General features: G+C 44.2%; 1 protein-coding gene across 1 annotated transcript in view; it reads left to right on the top strand.

Moving 5' to 3' along the window:
* The window catches only part of LOC139408935 (CBP80/20-dependent translation initiation factor-like), a 128,871-nt gene that overhangs the window by 74,376 nt on the left and 39,743 nt on the right, over window positions 1–14,752 (top strand). The window contains 3 exon segments of the mRNA XM_071153423.1: window positions 8,731–8,764; window positions 8,766–9,251; window positions 12,809–13,108. Coding sequence (XP_071009524.1) covers window positions 8,731–8,764; window positions 8,766–9,251; window positions 12,809–13,108 — 820 coding nt within the window.

Raw genomic sequence — 14,752 nt, 5'->3', positions numbered from 1 at the left:
TAAGTAGGAAGAGAAAACCATGAGGGAGATATGTGGAGTCTGCTATTATTAGGTTGAGATGGCGTTGATCTCATTCAGGTTGAGTGGTACTATATTCCAACTCGGGTCTTCCACCTGTTCTTGCCCAGGGACCCCCGCCAAGGCAAACTGGCAACCCAGGGACGTCCATCATATGTAAAAATATATAAATAATAATAATAAAAAATGTCACTTGTCTTATCAGGTGAAGGATAATCGCAAGGAGAAGTAAACTACAATTTAAAATGAATAGATTTGGTAGATACACTACATGACCAAAAGTATGTGGACATCTGCTCGTCCAGCGTCTCATTCCAATATCATGGGTTTTAATATGGAGTTGGTCCCACCTTTGCCGCTATAACAGCCTCCACTTTTCTGAGAAGGCTTTCCTCTACATGTTGGAACATTTCTGCTGGAACTTGCTTCCATTCAGCCACAAGAGCATTACCGAGGTTGGGCACTGATGTTGGTCGATTAGGCCTGGCTCGCAGTTGGCGTTCCAATTCGTCCCAAAGGTGTTCGATGGGGTTGAGGTCAGGGCTCTGTGCAGGCCAGTCAAGTTCTTCCACACCGATCTCAACAAACCATTTCTGTATTGACTTCACTTTGTGCACAAGGGCATTGTCATGCTGAAACAGGAAAGGGCCTTCCCCAAACTGTTGCCACAAAGTTGGAAGCACAGAATCATCTAGAATGTCATTGTATGCTGTACCGTTAAGATTTCCCTTCACTAGCTAGAACTAAGGGGCCTAGCCCGTACCATGAAAAATATCCCCAGACCATTATTCCTCCTCCACCAAACTTTACAGTGCCAGATGGTAAAGCGTGATCCATCACTCCAGAGAACGCGTTTCCACTTCTCCAGAGTCCAATGATGGCGAGATTTACACCACTCCAGCTGACGCTTGGCATTGCGCATGGTGATCTTTGTGTGCAACTGCTCAGCTAATAGCAGCTGTTTAGCTGGTTAAGGTATTTGTATTTATTATGAATCTGCCAAAGCAGCATCTACTCTTCCTGGGGTCTAGCAAAATTAAGGCAGTTTATAACATTTGAAAACATTACAATACATTCACAGATTTCACAGCACACTGTGTGCCCTCAGGCCTCTACTCCACCACTACCACATATCTACAGTACTAAATCTGTGTGTGCGTGCATGCGCATGGCGTTAGACATGTGTTGGAAAAAATGTATGTCCAAGCCAAGAAAGCATGCCTCGTCTGTGTACCCCTTTAGTTCAGTTGGTAGACCACGGCAGTTGCAACGCCAGGATAATGGTTTCGATTCCCGGGACCACACATACGTAAAAAAAAATGTATGCAAGCATGACTGAACGTCGCTTTGGATAAAAGCGTCTGGTGAATGGCCTAAGTTACTGGTCGGGTGCTTTTTCAAAGCCTATGTCAGATGCACCAGTGAGTGTAATTATCTCCAATAAGTGTAATTTGCTTGAGAGAAATACAGTTGACATTAGGAAGAAGATATTCTCATCTTTTCTGCTGTAGGTATGTAATTACAAAATATGTTCATTATTTTGTTGCTCGCGATTTCCATAAAAACATTGAAATATATATATTTTTTCCCATTTTTGAAATATATTTTCGGAGATCCCCTCCAGTACCCTGGTCTAACTCTAACAAGTCTCTATGGGGATGGTGTGGAGTCATGTAGAGGACATAGTGTGAGGCAGTGTGAGAGATCTGGTGTGATGGCGTGGAGTTAGGGAAGGCCGACAGACACTGAAGCAGACACTGAAATGACCCCCTACCTCCCTGAGAGAGGGGACCAGGGAGGCCAAGCAGAGAGGCTGATGGTTAGACAAGACACACACACACCCCCCACAAACAGCCAGCTAGAGTGCAAGACGGGGTCACATGCATCTTCTTACAACACTTCACTATGCCCATCCTTATCCACCCGAGGTTCAAACTACATTATTTCCAGCCCCACCTCCCTTGAGAGTACCACCCAGATAGCAGAGTGCTTTCTCCTCTCCTTCACCTTGACTCCCATCTCCTGCACTCTTCTGTCTCAGCATGCTTCGTGCCTCATGGTGCACAGAGAACCATGTACACACACAACCACAAAGTGCAAATATATATACATAGCATAGTCAACATCCAGGTACCTGTATGCCTATTGTTACTATATTGCGTATTCAAAGTTAACTTTTATTCATAGTGTTTTGTGTATGCTGCTACATTTCAGCCCAATTAATTTTCAACACAATTATTTAGCATTTTATTTTATCTCCTGCTTAGATAGATAATTACTTTTCAGACAGCCATTAACTACACATCACAGTGATGCTGTAACATATTCAAGGTCTATTATGAAAAGTAAGGTTTAAAATGTTTTATATATGGTCATGATGGGAGACAAAAATGCCAAGCTAAACCATTCTTTTTTTGTTCCCTCAATTGTATTCTTTAATTCCCTCAATTTTATTATCCTCGGAATCAGCAAGATTGTCTATTCGTTGCGTCTTCTGCACCCCAAAGGCCTTCCCCAGAAACGTGTGCGTGGACGTGTTTAACTGTACTTGTGGACCAGAAGTCCCCACAATAGTATAGAAAATTAACAAAAATGTGACCAACTGGGGACATTGTGTTTGTCCCCCACTAGTTCAAATACAATTTCTAGGGGTTTATGGGTAGAATGACGTGCTGACCAGAGTGTCGCAAAATAAATTTAGAAATCCATGTTATTCAATTATTGCACCCACACTGCTGGTGCGCGCCAACGAGTGTCTGGGATGCCAAGGGTTAAAATAGAACTCCTTTCTATTTCTGACACAGATCCCACTGAAAGTCCTGCCTCTCCCATCTCCTCATTGGTTTATAGAAGCAGGTACCCACTTGACATCTCCTTTTTGGTTATACCCACGTGGGTGATTGAAAGACTAAATGTTTTGCCGGTTGTCATGGTAATACTATGAAAGTGTAGATGCCAATCACCATATAAGTTCAAAGATGAAAAAGCCTGGAAGGAGGAGATGACTAAAAACTATTCGGTTGGCCGTTTTATGTTTGGGTTAATTGTCGGAGTAGAAGACCTTGTGCATTTTAGGTAAAATAACAACTCAATGTTTAGGTCCCAGGACAAATTAGCTAGCAACAGCAAGCTAGCTAAATAGGACAAATTAGCTAGCAAGTGCAAGCTAACTAGCTAAATTGCCATACATGTTTAATGCTTTTCGACCTGTCCCCAAAGTAATGTCATTGGTTCAGAGTTTGTTTTGATATTTTAACCTGCGTGTCGTGATCGCGTTTGGTGTGGGGGGGGGCACGATGGCGCACACGCGCAGTCGGTTTGAGTTCCATGTTAGGGTTTGGCGCTAGGGTTAGGGAAAATAGGATTGGATGTTAGCCAACAGTCAGGTAGGTAGCTAGCTAGAGTTTTCCCGGAATTCTTGCCTCGTGTACAGATGAGAACATTTCATTGCACTTGTTAACACCGAAGCCTCCTGGAAATTATAAATAATAAATTAGCATTCCTTTCCTTTCTGCCGCTGAGTCACATACACAATTGTAAACCAATCATAAACGCATTCAAGTGCTTGGCCGGTGCCATGATTTACTGGATGTGAGCTATGGCCTTAATCTTGTTCCCAAACACTTTTGTGCTCAATGGCCTGGGGACGAGGCTAGCTATAGCCCTATGCATGTGGAGTAAAATACTGGGTCATGGGGAAGAGGTGCACAAAATGGACTGTCCATGTGGCGTGAATCAGAGTTTGCACGAAGTGTATAGGCCTACTTCTATTTAACAAGAATGCATGACAAACAAAGCAAACTAGACGAAATGGCGAAATGAGGAAGTAGTCTACATAAGAGGTCCTAGCAATGGAGAGCTGAGACCATGGTCGACCATTCAGTGGCGCTTTGATCGATCTGCGCGGGAGATGCGAGGGAACAAATAAATACATTGAGAAAATTAATGAATACATTGAGGGAGGGAAGTTGGGAACAAATAACAAACTAAGGGAACAGATAAGCCTGGCTGTTTTTTTTTCTCTCCACCATGACATCTATGGGGCACCATAGATATAGCCAGACTATTTTTTTTTAGAAGGTAACTTTTGTTCAGGAAAATGTCTGTAAAATCTGACTTGGTTGATCTCCTATTATGAGTTTTAAAAGCGTTACTTAAACATACATGTCTGAGCTCAGACAGAGGCTTTTGTGGGAAAGTTGAAACCAGCACGGCAGCACCTGCACTTCTCTTTTCTACCGTTCTGAATGGCTAGCATTTCATTTTCTAAAATGTTTTACATTTGGACACACAGGAAGTCTTATATTTCGTCACATTGTGAATCCCTCTATTCAACCCTCCCATACTCATTATGCATGCACATTGCACAATATTGTCCATTAATCCAACACTGCTCTCACCTCAACTCGCTGCTTTCTGTCTTTATTAAATCCTTATATGAATATTGCACTATGTTCTGTTTCTCTCCTCTGCTCCTGATCATTCTACTGAAATCTGAAACACTTTACTTCTCCTTAGTTTTCTCCCCCGAAATTATATAGCTTTAAGTCAGGAGGACTGAGACTAGACCACTAAACACCTCTTGGAAAGCCATTCAGGTGTGTCTTTGTCTTTACAAGTTGGGGTATTGTTCCACTGAAAAATAAAACTCAGTGTTAGACTGTTGTTTCTCTCTCTCCTGAGTATTCTACCATGAAACACACAGGAGCTCGGGTGAGGTTTCTAGGCATCTGCCCCCAAGATGTTTCAGTGTTGGGGTGGGGGTCGGGGATAGTGCCGAGGTTAACACTCATAAAGTCATAGAATGCCACGGTCGGAACCTGGGGCCCTCGACTCGGAACATCTTTATTTTGAGCCTGTCAGGCCGACTCCCAGCCTCTCCTCCATTGGTCTGGCCGTGGCTACGTTTACACTCGAGGCTCGCACTGGCTTCGGGGAAAATGTTGATATTATTCCGGGTGGTGGGGGTCTGTTTTTATGAGCAGGGAGGGCTGCATGCAAGAGGCTACCGAGGTTAAGTTTTGTTGGCTGTGAGCTGGAAGGGGGCAGGGGGTGGTTGCATTTAAAATGGGAAATTATGTGAGGTTCCCTCCTCACTATGTAAAGCGCTATAAGCGTCTGGACAAAACTTTCTGTAAATTCAGTCAATTATTATGATCCTTACATGGGGTTTTCTGGATAAAAAAGAGGCTTAGGTGGTGAGAGTGGCAAGGGGCGTGGTAGGGGATGCGGTCGACCCTGTTGGAGCGGCTGAAATGTCTTGATGAAAGCTGATATTTTATTTCTCTTCAGTTTAAAGAACATTTACTGCAATTCTACACATTTTGCCATGCAGCTGAGAGAAAATGTTGCAGTTTAAAGCTAATTTCCTGCAATTCCATGCATTTTGCCATGGCTAATGCTGTGTTCTTTTGCGCAAACACAATAACAATCTATACTGCTATATACAGGTTTCCATTCAACCTTTTTTATGCAAGTAAAGTACATGTCTGATAAAAAAAATGTCATGACAGGCCTGATGAAAACATGCGAGAAATGGCTGTTGAAACACCTTTTTATGCACAGATATTGATATAATAACCATTATATCGAAGTAAACTTGGAGTCACGCGATGATATGTCGTGTAGTCCACCTACTACGACTCGGGAAAGCAATGCGTTTGTTAGGCTACAGATTAAATAAATTAGGATGAACTTTACATGGTGGTGAAAGTGCATGGTGATGAGCTTGATGCGCCTTTCCAAAAAATATTGAGGGTCTTATTCTGGTGACATGATGATCGATGCTTTGGCTGCTGTTTGACAAGTAATTATAATGTCATCATGTAGGCTATACCCGCACTGTATCTGTGAGCTGTTGGCTAGAGCGAACGTGCCAAGACCAAAGTGGGCACATTCGCTATAGCCTATAACACTTAATATTTTTTGACAAAACCATCAGTAGAGATAAATGCCATGGAAGCCCATTTTCATTTAACTGCAAAAGTCATTTTTATGTGCACTACGTCATCACGCACAGCCTTTTATCCCCAACAAGTCAATTTGATGAAAACACATATGGTGAGAAAATGCACATCAATTTATACGGATTTCAGAATATTTGCATAAATCTCACCAATTGGATGGAAACCTAGCACTCTCTAGGTTTTATTTTAGTGATTTCTCAAATATTATATTATTTAAAACTATATAGGTCCATTATCTTTTCGACATACTTTAAATCCTTTAAGTCAACACTGAAAGCCTTTTTCCATCCCACAAATGTACAATAATAAAAAATGACACTGTTTGGATTTAAGCGACCAGAAAAAGCGCTTAGGGGGCCCGCCCAAGGATTTCAATGGCAGGAAAATCCCTGCATTATTAAGTTGGGGGTAAAGTGAGGTCTGTGTGTGTGCGTGTCTGCTGCAATTTGTGTGTTTGTTTCTCTGCTCTTCTGTCTGAGGCAGCCAGGCGTGATGCTCAGGGAACTTGTCCCAGGGAACTTGTCAGAAAACATCTGACAGCAGATCAGTGTGACAGACAGTCATTGCTTTAGGCTCTTCTTCTAGACTAGGACCCACCACATCCCCAACTAGTCTTTGACTCAATTTACTGTTCTATATCTGAGTTGTAATGAGATGTGGAAATTCGGTGATTGTCTGTTATTGCTTTGACATATTGCAAAACAATGTGAGTGACTCTGTCATTGTGTGTGTTAAGCTATAGGACATCTATTTGTGGAAACCTCTATGTTTGGACTGTGGTGGTGTTTCGGTTTTGTTGCTTGCATGTCTATATAGTTTGATATAAACATGGTGGGGAGGGAGGAATCATTCTGTGCTGCTGGTTCCAGGTTCAGGAAGCTAGCTACGGTTGCACACAGGGCACCATGACTCTCCTGTTCCCTGTGACCCTCGTATCTACGGTCACATATCAGTTTAATAACCACCACACACACACAATACAATCACACACACAACCCTAGGCTAACGTACTGTAGCTCAGGGTGATAGTACTGCATGTGCCCTAGCCCAATAATGCTATAAATAGACCAGTGAAATAGAACATGGGAAAGGAACATAGAGCAAAGCACTGAACACCTATAGTCTTCTAATTAAAAGCTGTGGAGCCAGTGAGCCAGCCGTGTAGGATCCAGCTCTTCTAGAGAATGTAATGTAGGTCACAGGGGTTTGGCAGGCAGTGGCACTGCAGTACTGGGAAACACTGGCTGGCTGACTGACTGACTGACTGGGTGGCTATAAATCACTGCAGCACTGGAAACAGTCTGGCTCGCTGACCGCCTGCCTGGCTGGCTGTCTGGCTATATGTCACTGCAGCACATGGAACTGGCTGGATCTGGCTCGCTGGCTAGCCTTATCATGGAAACCGGCTACTGACTGGTCTGCTCTGGCTGGCTGGCTGACTGACTGGCTATATAGCATTGCTGTAGCTGGCCCTGTTTGGCTGGCTGGCTAACTTATTACAAATCACTGCAGCGCTGGAAACACAAAATACAGCCTGGCTGACTGAATGGCTGTTGCTGGCTGGTTGGTCACATATCTCTGCTCTGCGTGGCCTGGGTCTATGCCTGCCTGGCTGGCCAATCTTTAAAGAGAGAGAATTGATGAATGGTGGCGCTATTGGATTTTATGAGTGTTGGCCTGCTTCATGTTTTCCATGCCTCTGTAGAGTGGGTGTGGTGTTAAATTTGAACACAAGCAGTGGAAAAATCTGCTGGAAATATCTTGGACAGTGTTGTTTAGGATGTGATGGGGCTTTTGTTGAAGGGTTAGAATGTTGGTTGAGGACAGTTCCATATGAATTGCTTGCTTTAGGTTCTTGTGTTTCTGTGATGGTTTGATAGGAAAGGGGATACCTATTCAGTTGCACAACTGAATGTATTCAAGCTAAATGTGTCTAAATCAGAGAGATATGGGGGGGGGGCTGCCTTGATCGACGTCCACGTCGTTGGCGCCAGTGGGAGCAGTTGTCCGTGGGAGTTAACTAAGGGCAGAACGGCATATTTTTTTTACTCCCTCCTTGAACCAGCGACCTTTTGGTTACCGGCCCAACGCTTTTAACCGCTAGGCTACCTGCCCCTTATAGTTGAAAGGAAGGCATGTTCAAAAAGTCACTTTTTTTTAACTGAACATCTCATTGTAATCAGATTTTAGTCGAGGGTTGTTACCTGAAAGGATATTAGTTCTTATCCCTCCCCCCTTACACAGACACGGCCTGCAAGCTCCTGTTGATCTGAAGCTAAGGGCGACAGCAGAACAAATGTGCTTAATCCTGTTGCATCAGTCAGCTCCTTGTGAAGCACAGACCCACACCACATGGGGAAGCACCTATTATTTATAAGAACTCCCAGGCCTTATGGTAGCAGGCGGCCATAGCTGTTAGCTGTTGACAGATCTATGGTGTTTTAGTATTTGACTGAAAGAAGACAGGCTCTGGTAGATGAGCTATGTCTGTGCCAGGGGAGACAGTGTGTTAGAAGGTAGAGACATAGTGGGACTGTGTTACAATAGATGATCAAGAGAGAGCAGGCAGACCGAGAGGGAGTGACTGAGTCGCAGCTGAACAGATGGACATGGAGTTGGCCGTGGCCCTGTGACAGGGTGCCTGAGGTCGCTGGCTTGGTTCAGGCTGGCCAGACAGAGTAGCCTGGGCGTCACGCTTTGCCACGTGGTTAACAGAACCCTTACCCGCCTGCTCCTCTCGTTACAGGAGACAGCAGCAGAGACCACCGGGGGGGAGGAGGAGGAGGAGGAGGAGGAGACAGGAAGACCCAGCAGCAGCAGCAGTCGCCACAACAACAACAACAAACAGTCAATCAACATTCTCGTGACCAGCAGCAGCACAGAGGACAGTGTGGGGCTAGCCATGGGCAGCAGTTCCAGGGCCACGGCGGGCAGCGCCAGGGGCCCCTCCACCATGGCTACAGCCAGAACCGCCGCTGGCACCACAACCAGCAGGGGCAGGGAGGAGAACAGGGACCGCAGAGTGGCCCGGCAGTGGACAGAGACAGGGGGGCAACCCCAACGGGAGACAGAGACAAGGTGGCACCACCCAGAAAAAACAAAGAGACTGATGATGTAAAGGCAGAGGAGGCCAGCGCTAGGCTGGAGCCAGAGAGCTCAAGTGGCCCCAATGACGGGTCTCCCAGCCAGCCTGGGGGCCAGGGTGGCCCTAAAGTCCGTCTTCTGCCGTCGTCCAAAGAGAGGCTGAGGAGGAGGCTAAAAGACGAGGTAAACGAAAGCTCTTTACTGTCTTGTCTGTCTGTCAATCACCATCGCATGCCATGGCCACACCCTCCCCTTTCTACACACACATTACACCACATGCGCATTGCGTACACACACATAAACCCACAGTAACTAATGCACCTTTTTAGATGCATACAAAGTCATTCACACACACACAGGTTTCTCAGTAAGGGTTCAGTCTGGATTAACAGTGGTGGCTTGTCTGTAGATTTTGCTGTCGTGGGTAAACTTCTCTCTTCTCTTGGGAGGAGGATAAGTAGCTGGAGCAACAGCCTTTTGATGTTTTCTGCTGTGTGCTAGGCTTTTGTATTGCTGGTCTCAGCTCCAGCGTCCCCACAACCAGCCCAGCCTTAGCCCAGGACTACTTCCCCCTCCCTCCATCTTAGCCTGCGTCCTAAATGGCACCCTTTTCCCTATATGGTTCCCTACTTTTGACGAGTGTCCATGGGGCTCTGGTCAAAAGTAGTTCACTATGTAAGGAATAGGGCGCCATTTGGGACATAAGCTAACTAATTTCTAACGCTGTGTGTTTGTTTAGTTTGCAAGTATCTAAGACATCGAGGCTCCTAACCCACTTACAGCCTCCGACAACAAGACTGAGATTAACTGACAGCTTCAAACATGCCGATCTGGAGGGAAAACACAGGCTGTGTCTCAGATGGCATCCTATTCCCTATATAGTGTGTTATATTTGACCACAGCCCATAGGGGGTATAGTCAAAAGTAATGCACTAAATAGGTGAATAAGGTGCCATTTGGGACGCAGGCACAGAGGAATTTTGCTAAATGGGAGGAAACATGGGATATTATCCTCAGCCAGGTCTGTCTGCGTTTGAGTCCAGGGTTGTATTCATTAAGGCATACCGTAGCGAAACAGTTTGAAATGGAAAACTAAAACTGCGCTTCTAATTTAATAAATCTACTTCGTACCTCTTTCAGTCAACTTTCTTCCGTTCGCTGCCTAGTGAATAAGACCAAGTTCTCCTCATTAAGGCTAGTCTATTGGATAAAACCTGGTACTTTCACACTAATTTATGGTGAATTATGCAAGCGACTTAAATGGCAAATTTCTCTGAACGAGGGGGGTTGGGGAACGTCACCAGATTCTCAGGGAATACATTACTTACAAAGTATTCATACCCCTTGACTTATTCCACATTTTGTAGTATTACAATTCAAAATGGATTGAATTTTAAAAAATCTCGCCCACCTACACACAATACCCCATAATGGCAAAGTGAAAACATGTTTTTTAGACTTTTTGGTGAAAAATGAAAATGAAATAAGTATTCAAACCCCTGAGTCGATACATGTTATACGATACGTGTCCTCTTGAGAGTGCTACGTGTTCAGAGGATGCCCTGTATCTTGTGTTTATTTTTTTTCTTTGTCAGTGATTACAGCTGTGAGTCTTTCTGGGTAAGTCTCTAAGAGCTTTTCGCACCTGGACAATATTTGCACAAAATTCTTCAAGCTCTCTCAAGTTGGTGGTTAATCATTTAGACACCCATTTTCAATTCTTGCCATAGTTTTTCAAGCTATTTAAGTCAACTGTGACTAGGCCACTCAGGAACATTCAATGTCGTCTTGGTAAGCAACTCCAATGTGTATTTGTGTGTTTTTTTACATTATTGTCCTGCTGAAAGGTGAATTTGTCTCGCAGTGTTTGGTGGAAAGCAGACTGAACTAGGGTTTCCTCGAGGATTTAGCCTGTGCTTAGCTCTATTGGGGTGGCAGGTAGCCCAGTGGTTAAAGCGTTGGGCCAGTAACCGAAAGGTTGCTGGATCGAATCCCTGAACTGACAAGGTAAAAATCTGTCGTTCTGCCCCTGAGCAAGGCACTGTTCCCCGGGTGCCGTGGATGTCGATTCAGAGGGGTTGGGTTAAATGCGGAAGACACATTTCAGTTGAAGGCATTCAGTTGTACATCTTTCCCCTACTCCATTCATTTTTATCCTAAAAAAACGACCTAGTCCTTGCCGATAACATGATGCAGCCGCCACTTGAAAATATGAAGGGATCGATGTTGTTGGATTTGCCCCAAACATAACACACAAAGTGAATTTCTTTGCCAAATTCTCTGAAGTTTTACTTTAAAGCCATATTGCAAGCAGGATGCATGTTTTGGAATATTTTTTTTCTGTACAGGCTTCCTTTTCACTCTGTCATTTAAGTTAGTATTGTGGAGTAACTACAATGTTGTTGATCCATCCTCAGTTTTCTCCTATCACAGCCATTAAACTCTGTTTTAAATTCACCATTGGCCTCATGATGAAATCCTAGAGCGGTTTCCTTCCTCTCCAGCAACTGAGTATGGAAGGACGTCTGTATCTTTGTAGTGACTGGGTGTATTGATACATCATCCAAAGTGCAATTATAATTTCATCACGCTCAAAGGGCAATTCAATGTCTGCTTTTTTTATTCGACCCATTTACCAATGGGTGCCCTTCTTTGCAAGGCATTTGAAAACCTCTTTTTTTTTTTTATGAATATGTGTTTGAAATTCTAGACCTTACAGATAATTGTATGTGTGCAGTACAAAAATGAGGTAGTCATTCAAAAATCATGTTAAACACTGTTCTTGCACACAGTGAATCCAAGCAGCGTATTATGTGACTTGTTAACCAGATGTTTACTCATGAACGTATTTAGGCTTGCCATTACAAAAGGGGTTGAATACTTGACTCAAGACATTTCAGCTTCTGATTTTTAACTCATTTGTAAACATTCCAAAAACATCATTCCACTTTGACATTATGGGGTATCTTGTCAGTGACACACAATCTCAATTGAATCCATTTTAAATTCAGGCTCTAACACAACAAAATGTAGAGAAAGTGGTGCGTGCATAGTCACAAAGTCACTGGAGGATGGAGAACCAATACTCCGAGCTGCAGCTCCATACTACTTGTCAGACATCGAGAACTGATACTGGTTGTTGGGGTGGGATTGGCGTGGGGTGTGGGGGGGTCCGTGGGTGGCTTTTGACCATTTTTATTGGATTCCTCATGTCTTACTAAATAGTATGAAGACGTTTGGTCCAAATCGGACGTTGAGTACTATATTTATTGAATATGTGAATCCTATAAATTAAAAGGGCCAATTTGGGTGCAATTTCTCAAGCGATCTAAAAAATTTCAGCAAAATAATGTTGCAGGAAAGCTCATCTTATCTGTTTCTAACTATAAAAACTATTCAGAAGCCAGTCTAAACAACTTTCATACAGACATGGCTTACTGAAATGACATGGAACAACTCCCCTGTGTAAGTTGTTTGGTTAAACCTCTATTTGCTAGAGAAAGCTAGCATGTTGTCAGCTTGAATACTGTTAGTGCAGTAAGGACACAGAGATACAGTATCAAGCTTTCTATAGTACAGTAGTCGTTAACACTTCGTTGTTTAAAGTCCACAAATATGCAGTTGACAATGACATGTTGATAATCCACCTATTAACGCTCAACAGGCTATCTAAATAAAGTGTTATCTACTACATACACAAGTTGTTTTTTAACCGCCGCCCTTCATCGGGTGTCTTCCAGGAGGAGGCGATCGTGTCCCCAGCGGGCCCCCAGCGGAGCCGCATGGACCGCTTGCTGGAGATCCTGAACAGCATGAGGAACAACAGTGCCGGGGTGGACGGCCAGCTCAGCTCCTTCATGGAGGAGGCCCAGACCTCGACCCAGTCAGAGGAGAGCCTGGCCCAGATCGTCTCTACTATCTATGGCAAGGCCCTCAGCGACAGAAGCTTCGCCGCTTCCGCTGCCAGACTCTGTGACAAGATGGCCCTGTTCATGGTGGAGGGGACCAAGTTTAGATCATTACTACTCAATATGTTACAGGTGAGATGGATGGAGGGAGGGAGTGGGGTTATGTGGGTATGTGCATGTCTTTCTATCCACCCATCCATCTGTCTTTCAGCGTGTGTGTGTGGTGTCTGTCAGGCAATGAGTGTGTGTGAGTGAGTAGTGTATCTCAGTGGGTGTGGATGGTCCTAATTGGTGTCATTGGCCCCGTGGGCTGTGTGTGACGTGGGGAAAATGTCAGTGGGCACAGAGCTAATGAACAGCATGGGAGGCCATAGCCTGAGGGGGGGACGTCTGCCTAGCCTCACCCAAGATAAGGTTTCTCCCCACCCACGTCTGGCCTGCCCGCACTACGGCTCAGTGCCTTCCTGGGTGTCACGACTTCCCTCCCTCCTTTGGGAGCCAGACAGACGCTCCATTGCAGACACAGTCTGGGCGCTAACTCTCTCTCCCCTCTGCTCTCTTTCCTTTTCTCTCTCCACCCGCCAGCTCTCTGTGGCTGACATGCCAGGAGAAATGTTAACCCACCTGCTGCGTCACCATACTCCCCTCCTCTTCCCCTTCTCTGTTTGTCTGCCTTCATTTGCGGTAAATAGAGAATAGACGCATTTCTAATGTTATAAACAGCAGAATGTGGCCTGTTTAAAAAGATTGTAACTAGTGGATGTGATGCCAAATCTCCACTCTTTCCACCTCAGAATAATTTGTTGATTATTCCACAGAAATATTATACAGCTGGCTGGCTAGTCCCTGGTTTCTGTTACCTTTCTTTAATTAAACAGGCCTGTTTACTAAAGCATCATCCGGACTCTTGTCGCGTGGTGTTTAGCGTAATGCATTAATTCAACATTTCTATTACTATTTCTCATTAGTAAAGAATAAAGGACTATCAAACAAAAACGGTATGTTTGTTAAAGATAAATGAATGAGGATAAATGCAACTTGCTTTATTAGTCTCCCATTTATTTATATAATAAAAAAAATACCATTAATGTACAAATTATGTTTGGTGAAAAATGCATAAATGATGAACTCTTTATCGAAAGTTTTGTTGGTAGTGAGTTGATATTCCTGTTAAACTCTCATCTGAACATTGCCTTCTCCCCCCCTCTACCCTATTTGCCCTCTCTCTCCATCTTTCTGACCTGTGTGTGTGTGTGGGGGGGGGGTGTAGCTGGCTATGGTTTGGGTTGTCTGCTGGGTGCTAAGTGCTGTAGCTGTCTTTTAGCAAATGAGTGCTAGGCTTGTTTCTCGCCCTGGTGTCACATTGTAGCCCATCCCCCTTCCTCCCCTATGGCACAGTCACAGAGAACTTCCTGTCCTGTCTGGCATGGCTCGCCCACCACCGAGTGTGTGCCTGCGCGCATATATAACTATCTGTGCATGTGTGTTTGCTGTACAAAGAGCATACAGAGCTACACAGACTTCACCAACTCAGATTCTCTGTCATCTACTTTTATTTCTACCATCTTATGTTATCTCTATATGTGCACAATGAGCATTAACCCTGATTAACCATAGTTATTTTTATTGCGCTCAAACAGGTTGTTTCATTCTCTTAAATTGAATTAAATGTTCCCAGCAACTTTCCCAGCATGTTTTTATGCCCAACTTTCTCATTATGAAGTTGATGTAAAGTATAGGCATTAGCCAAGGTAGGTTAGTATGGTTAGTATTTTT

This window comes from Oncorhynchus clarkii, chromosome 5, assembly GCF_045791955.1.
Source record: "Oncorhynchus clarkii lewisi isolate Uvic-CL-2024 chromosome 5, UVic_Ocla_1.0, whole genome shotgun sequence".
Lineage (NCBI taxonomy): Eukaryota > Metazoa > Chordata > Actinopteri > Salmoniformes > Salmonidae > Oncorhynchus > Oncorhynchus clarkii.
The sequence above is the reverse complement of the archived record's forward strand: the minus strand, read 5'-3'. Positions and strand labels throughout refer to the sequence as shown.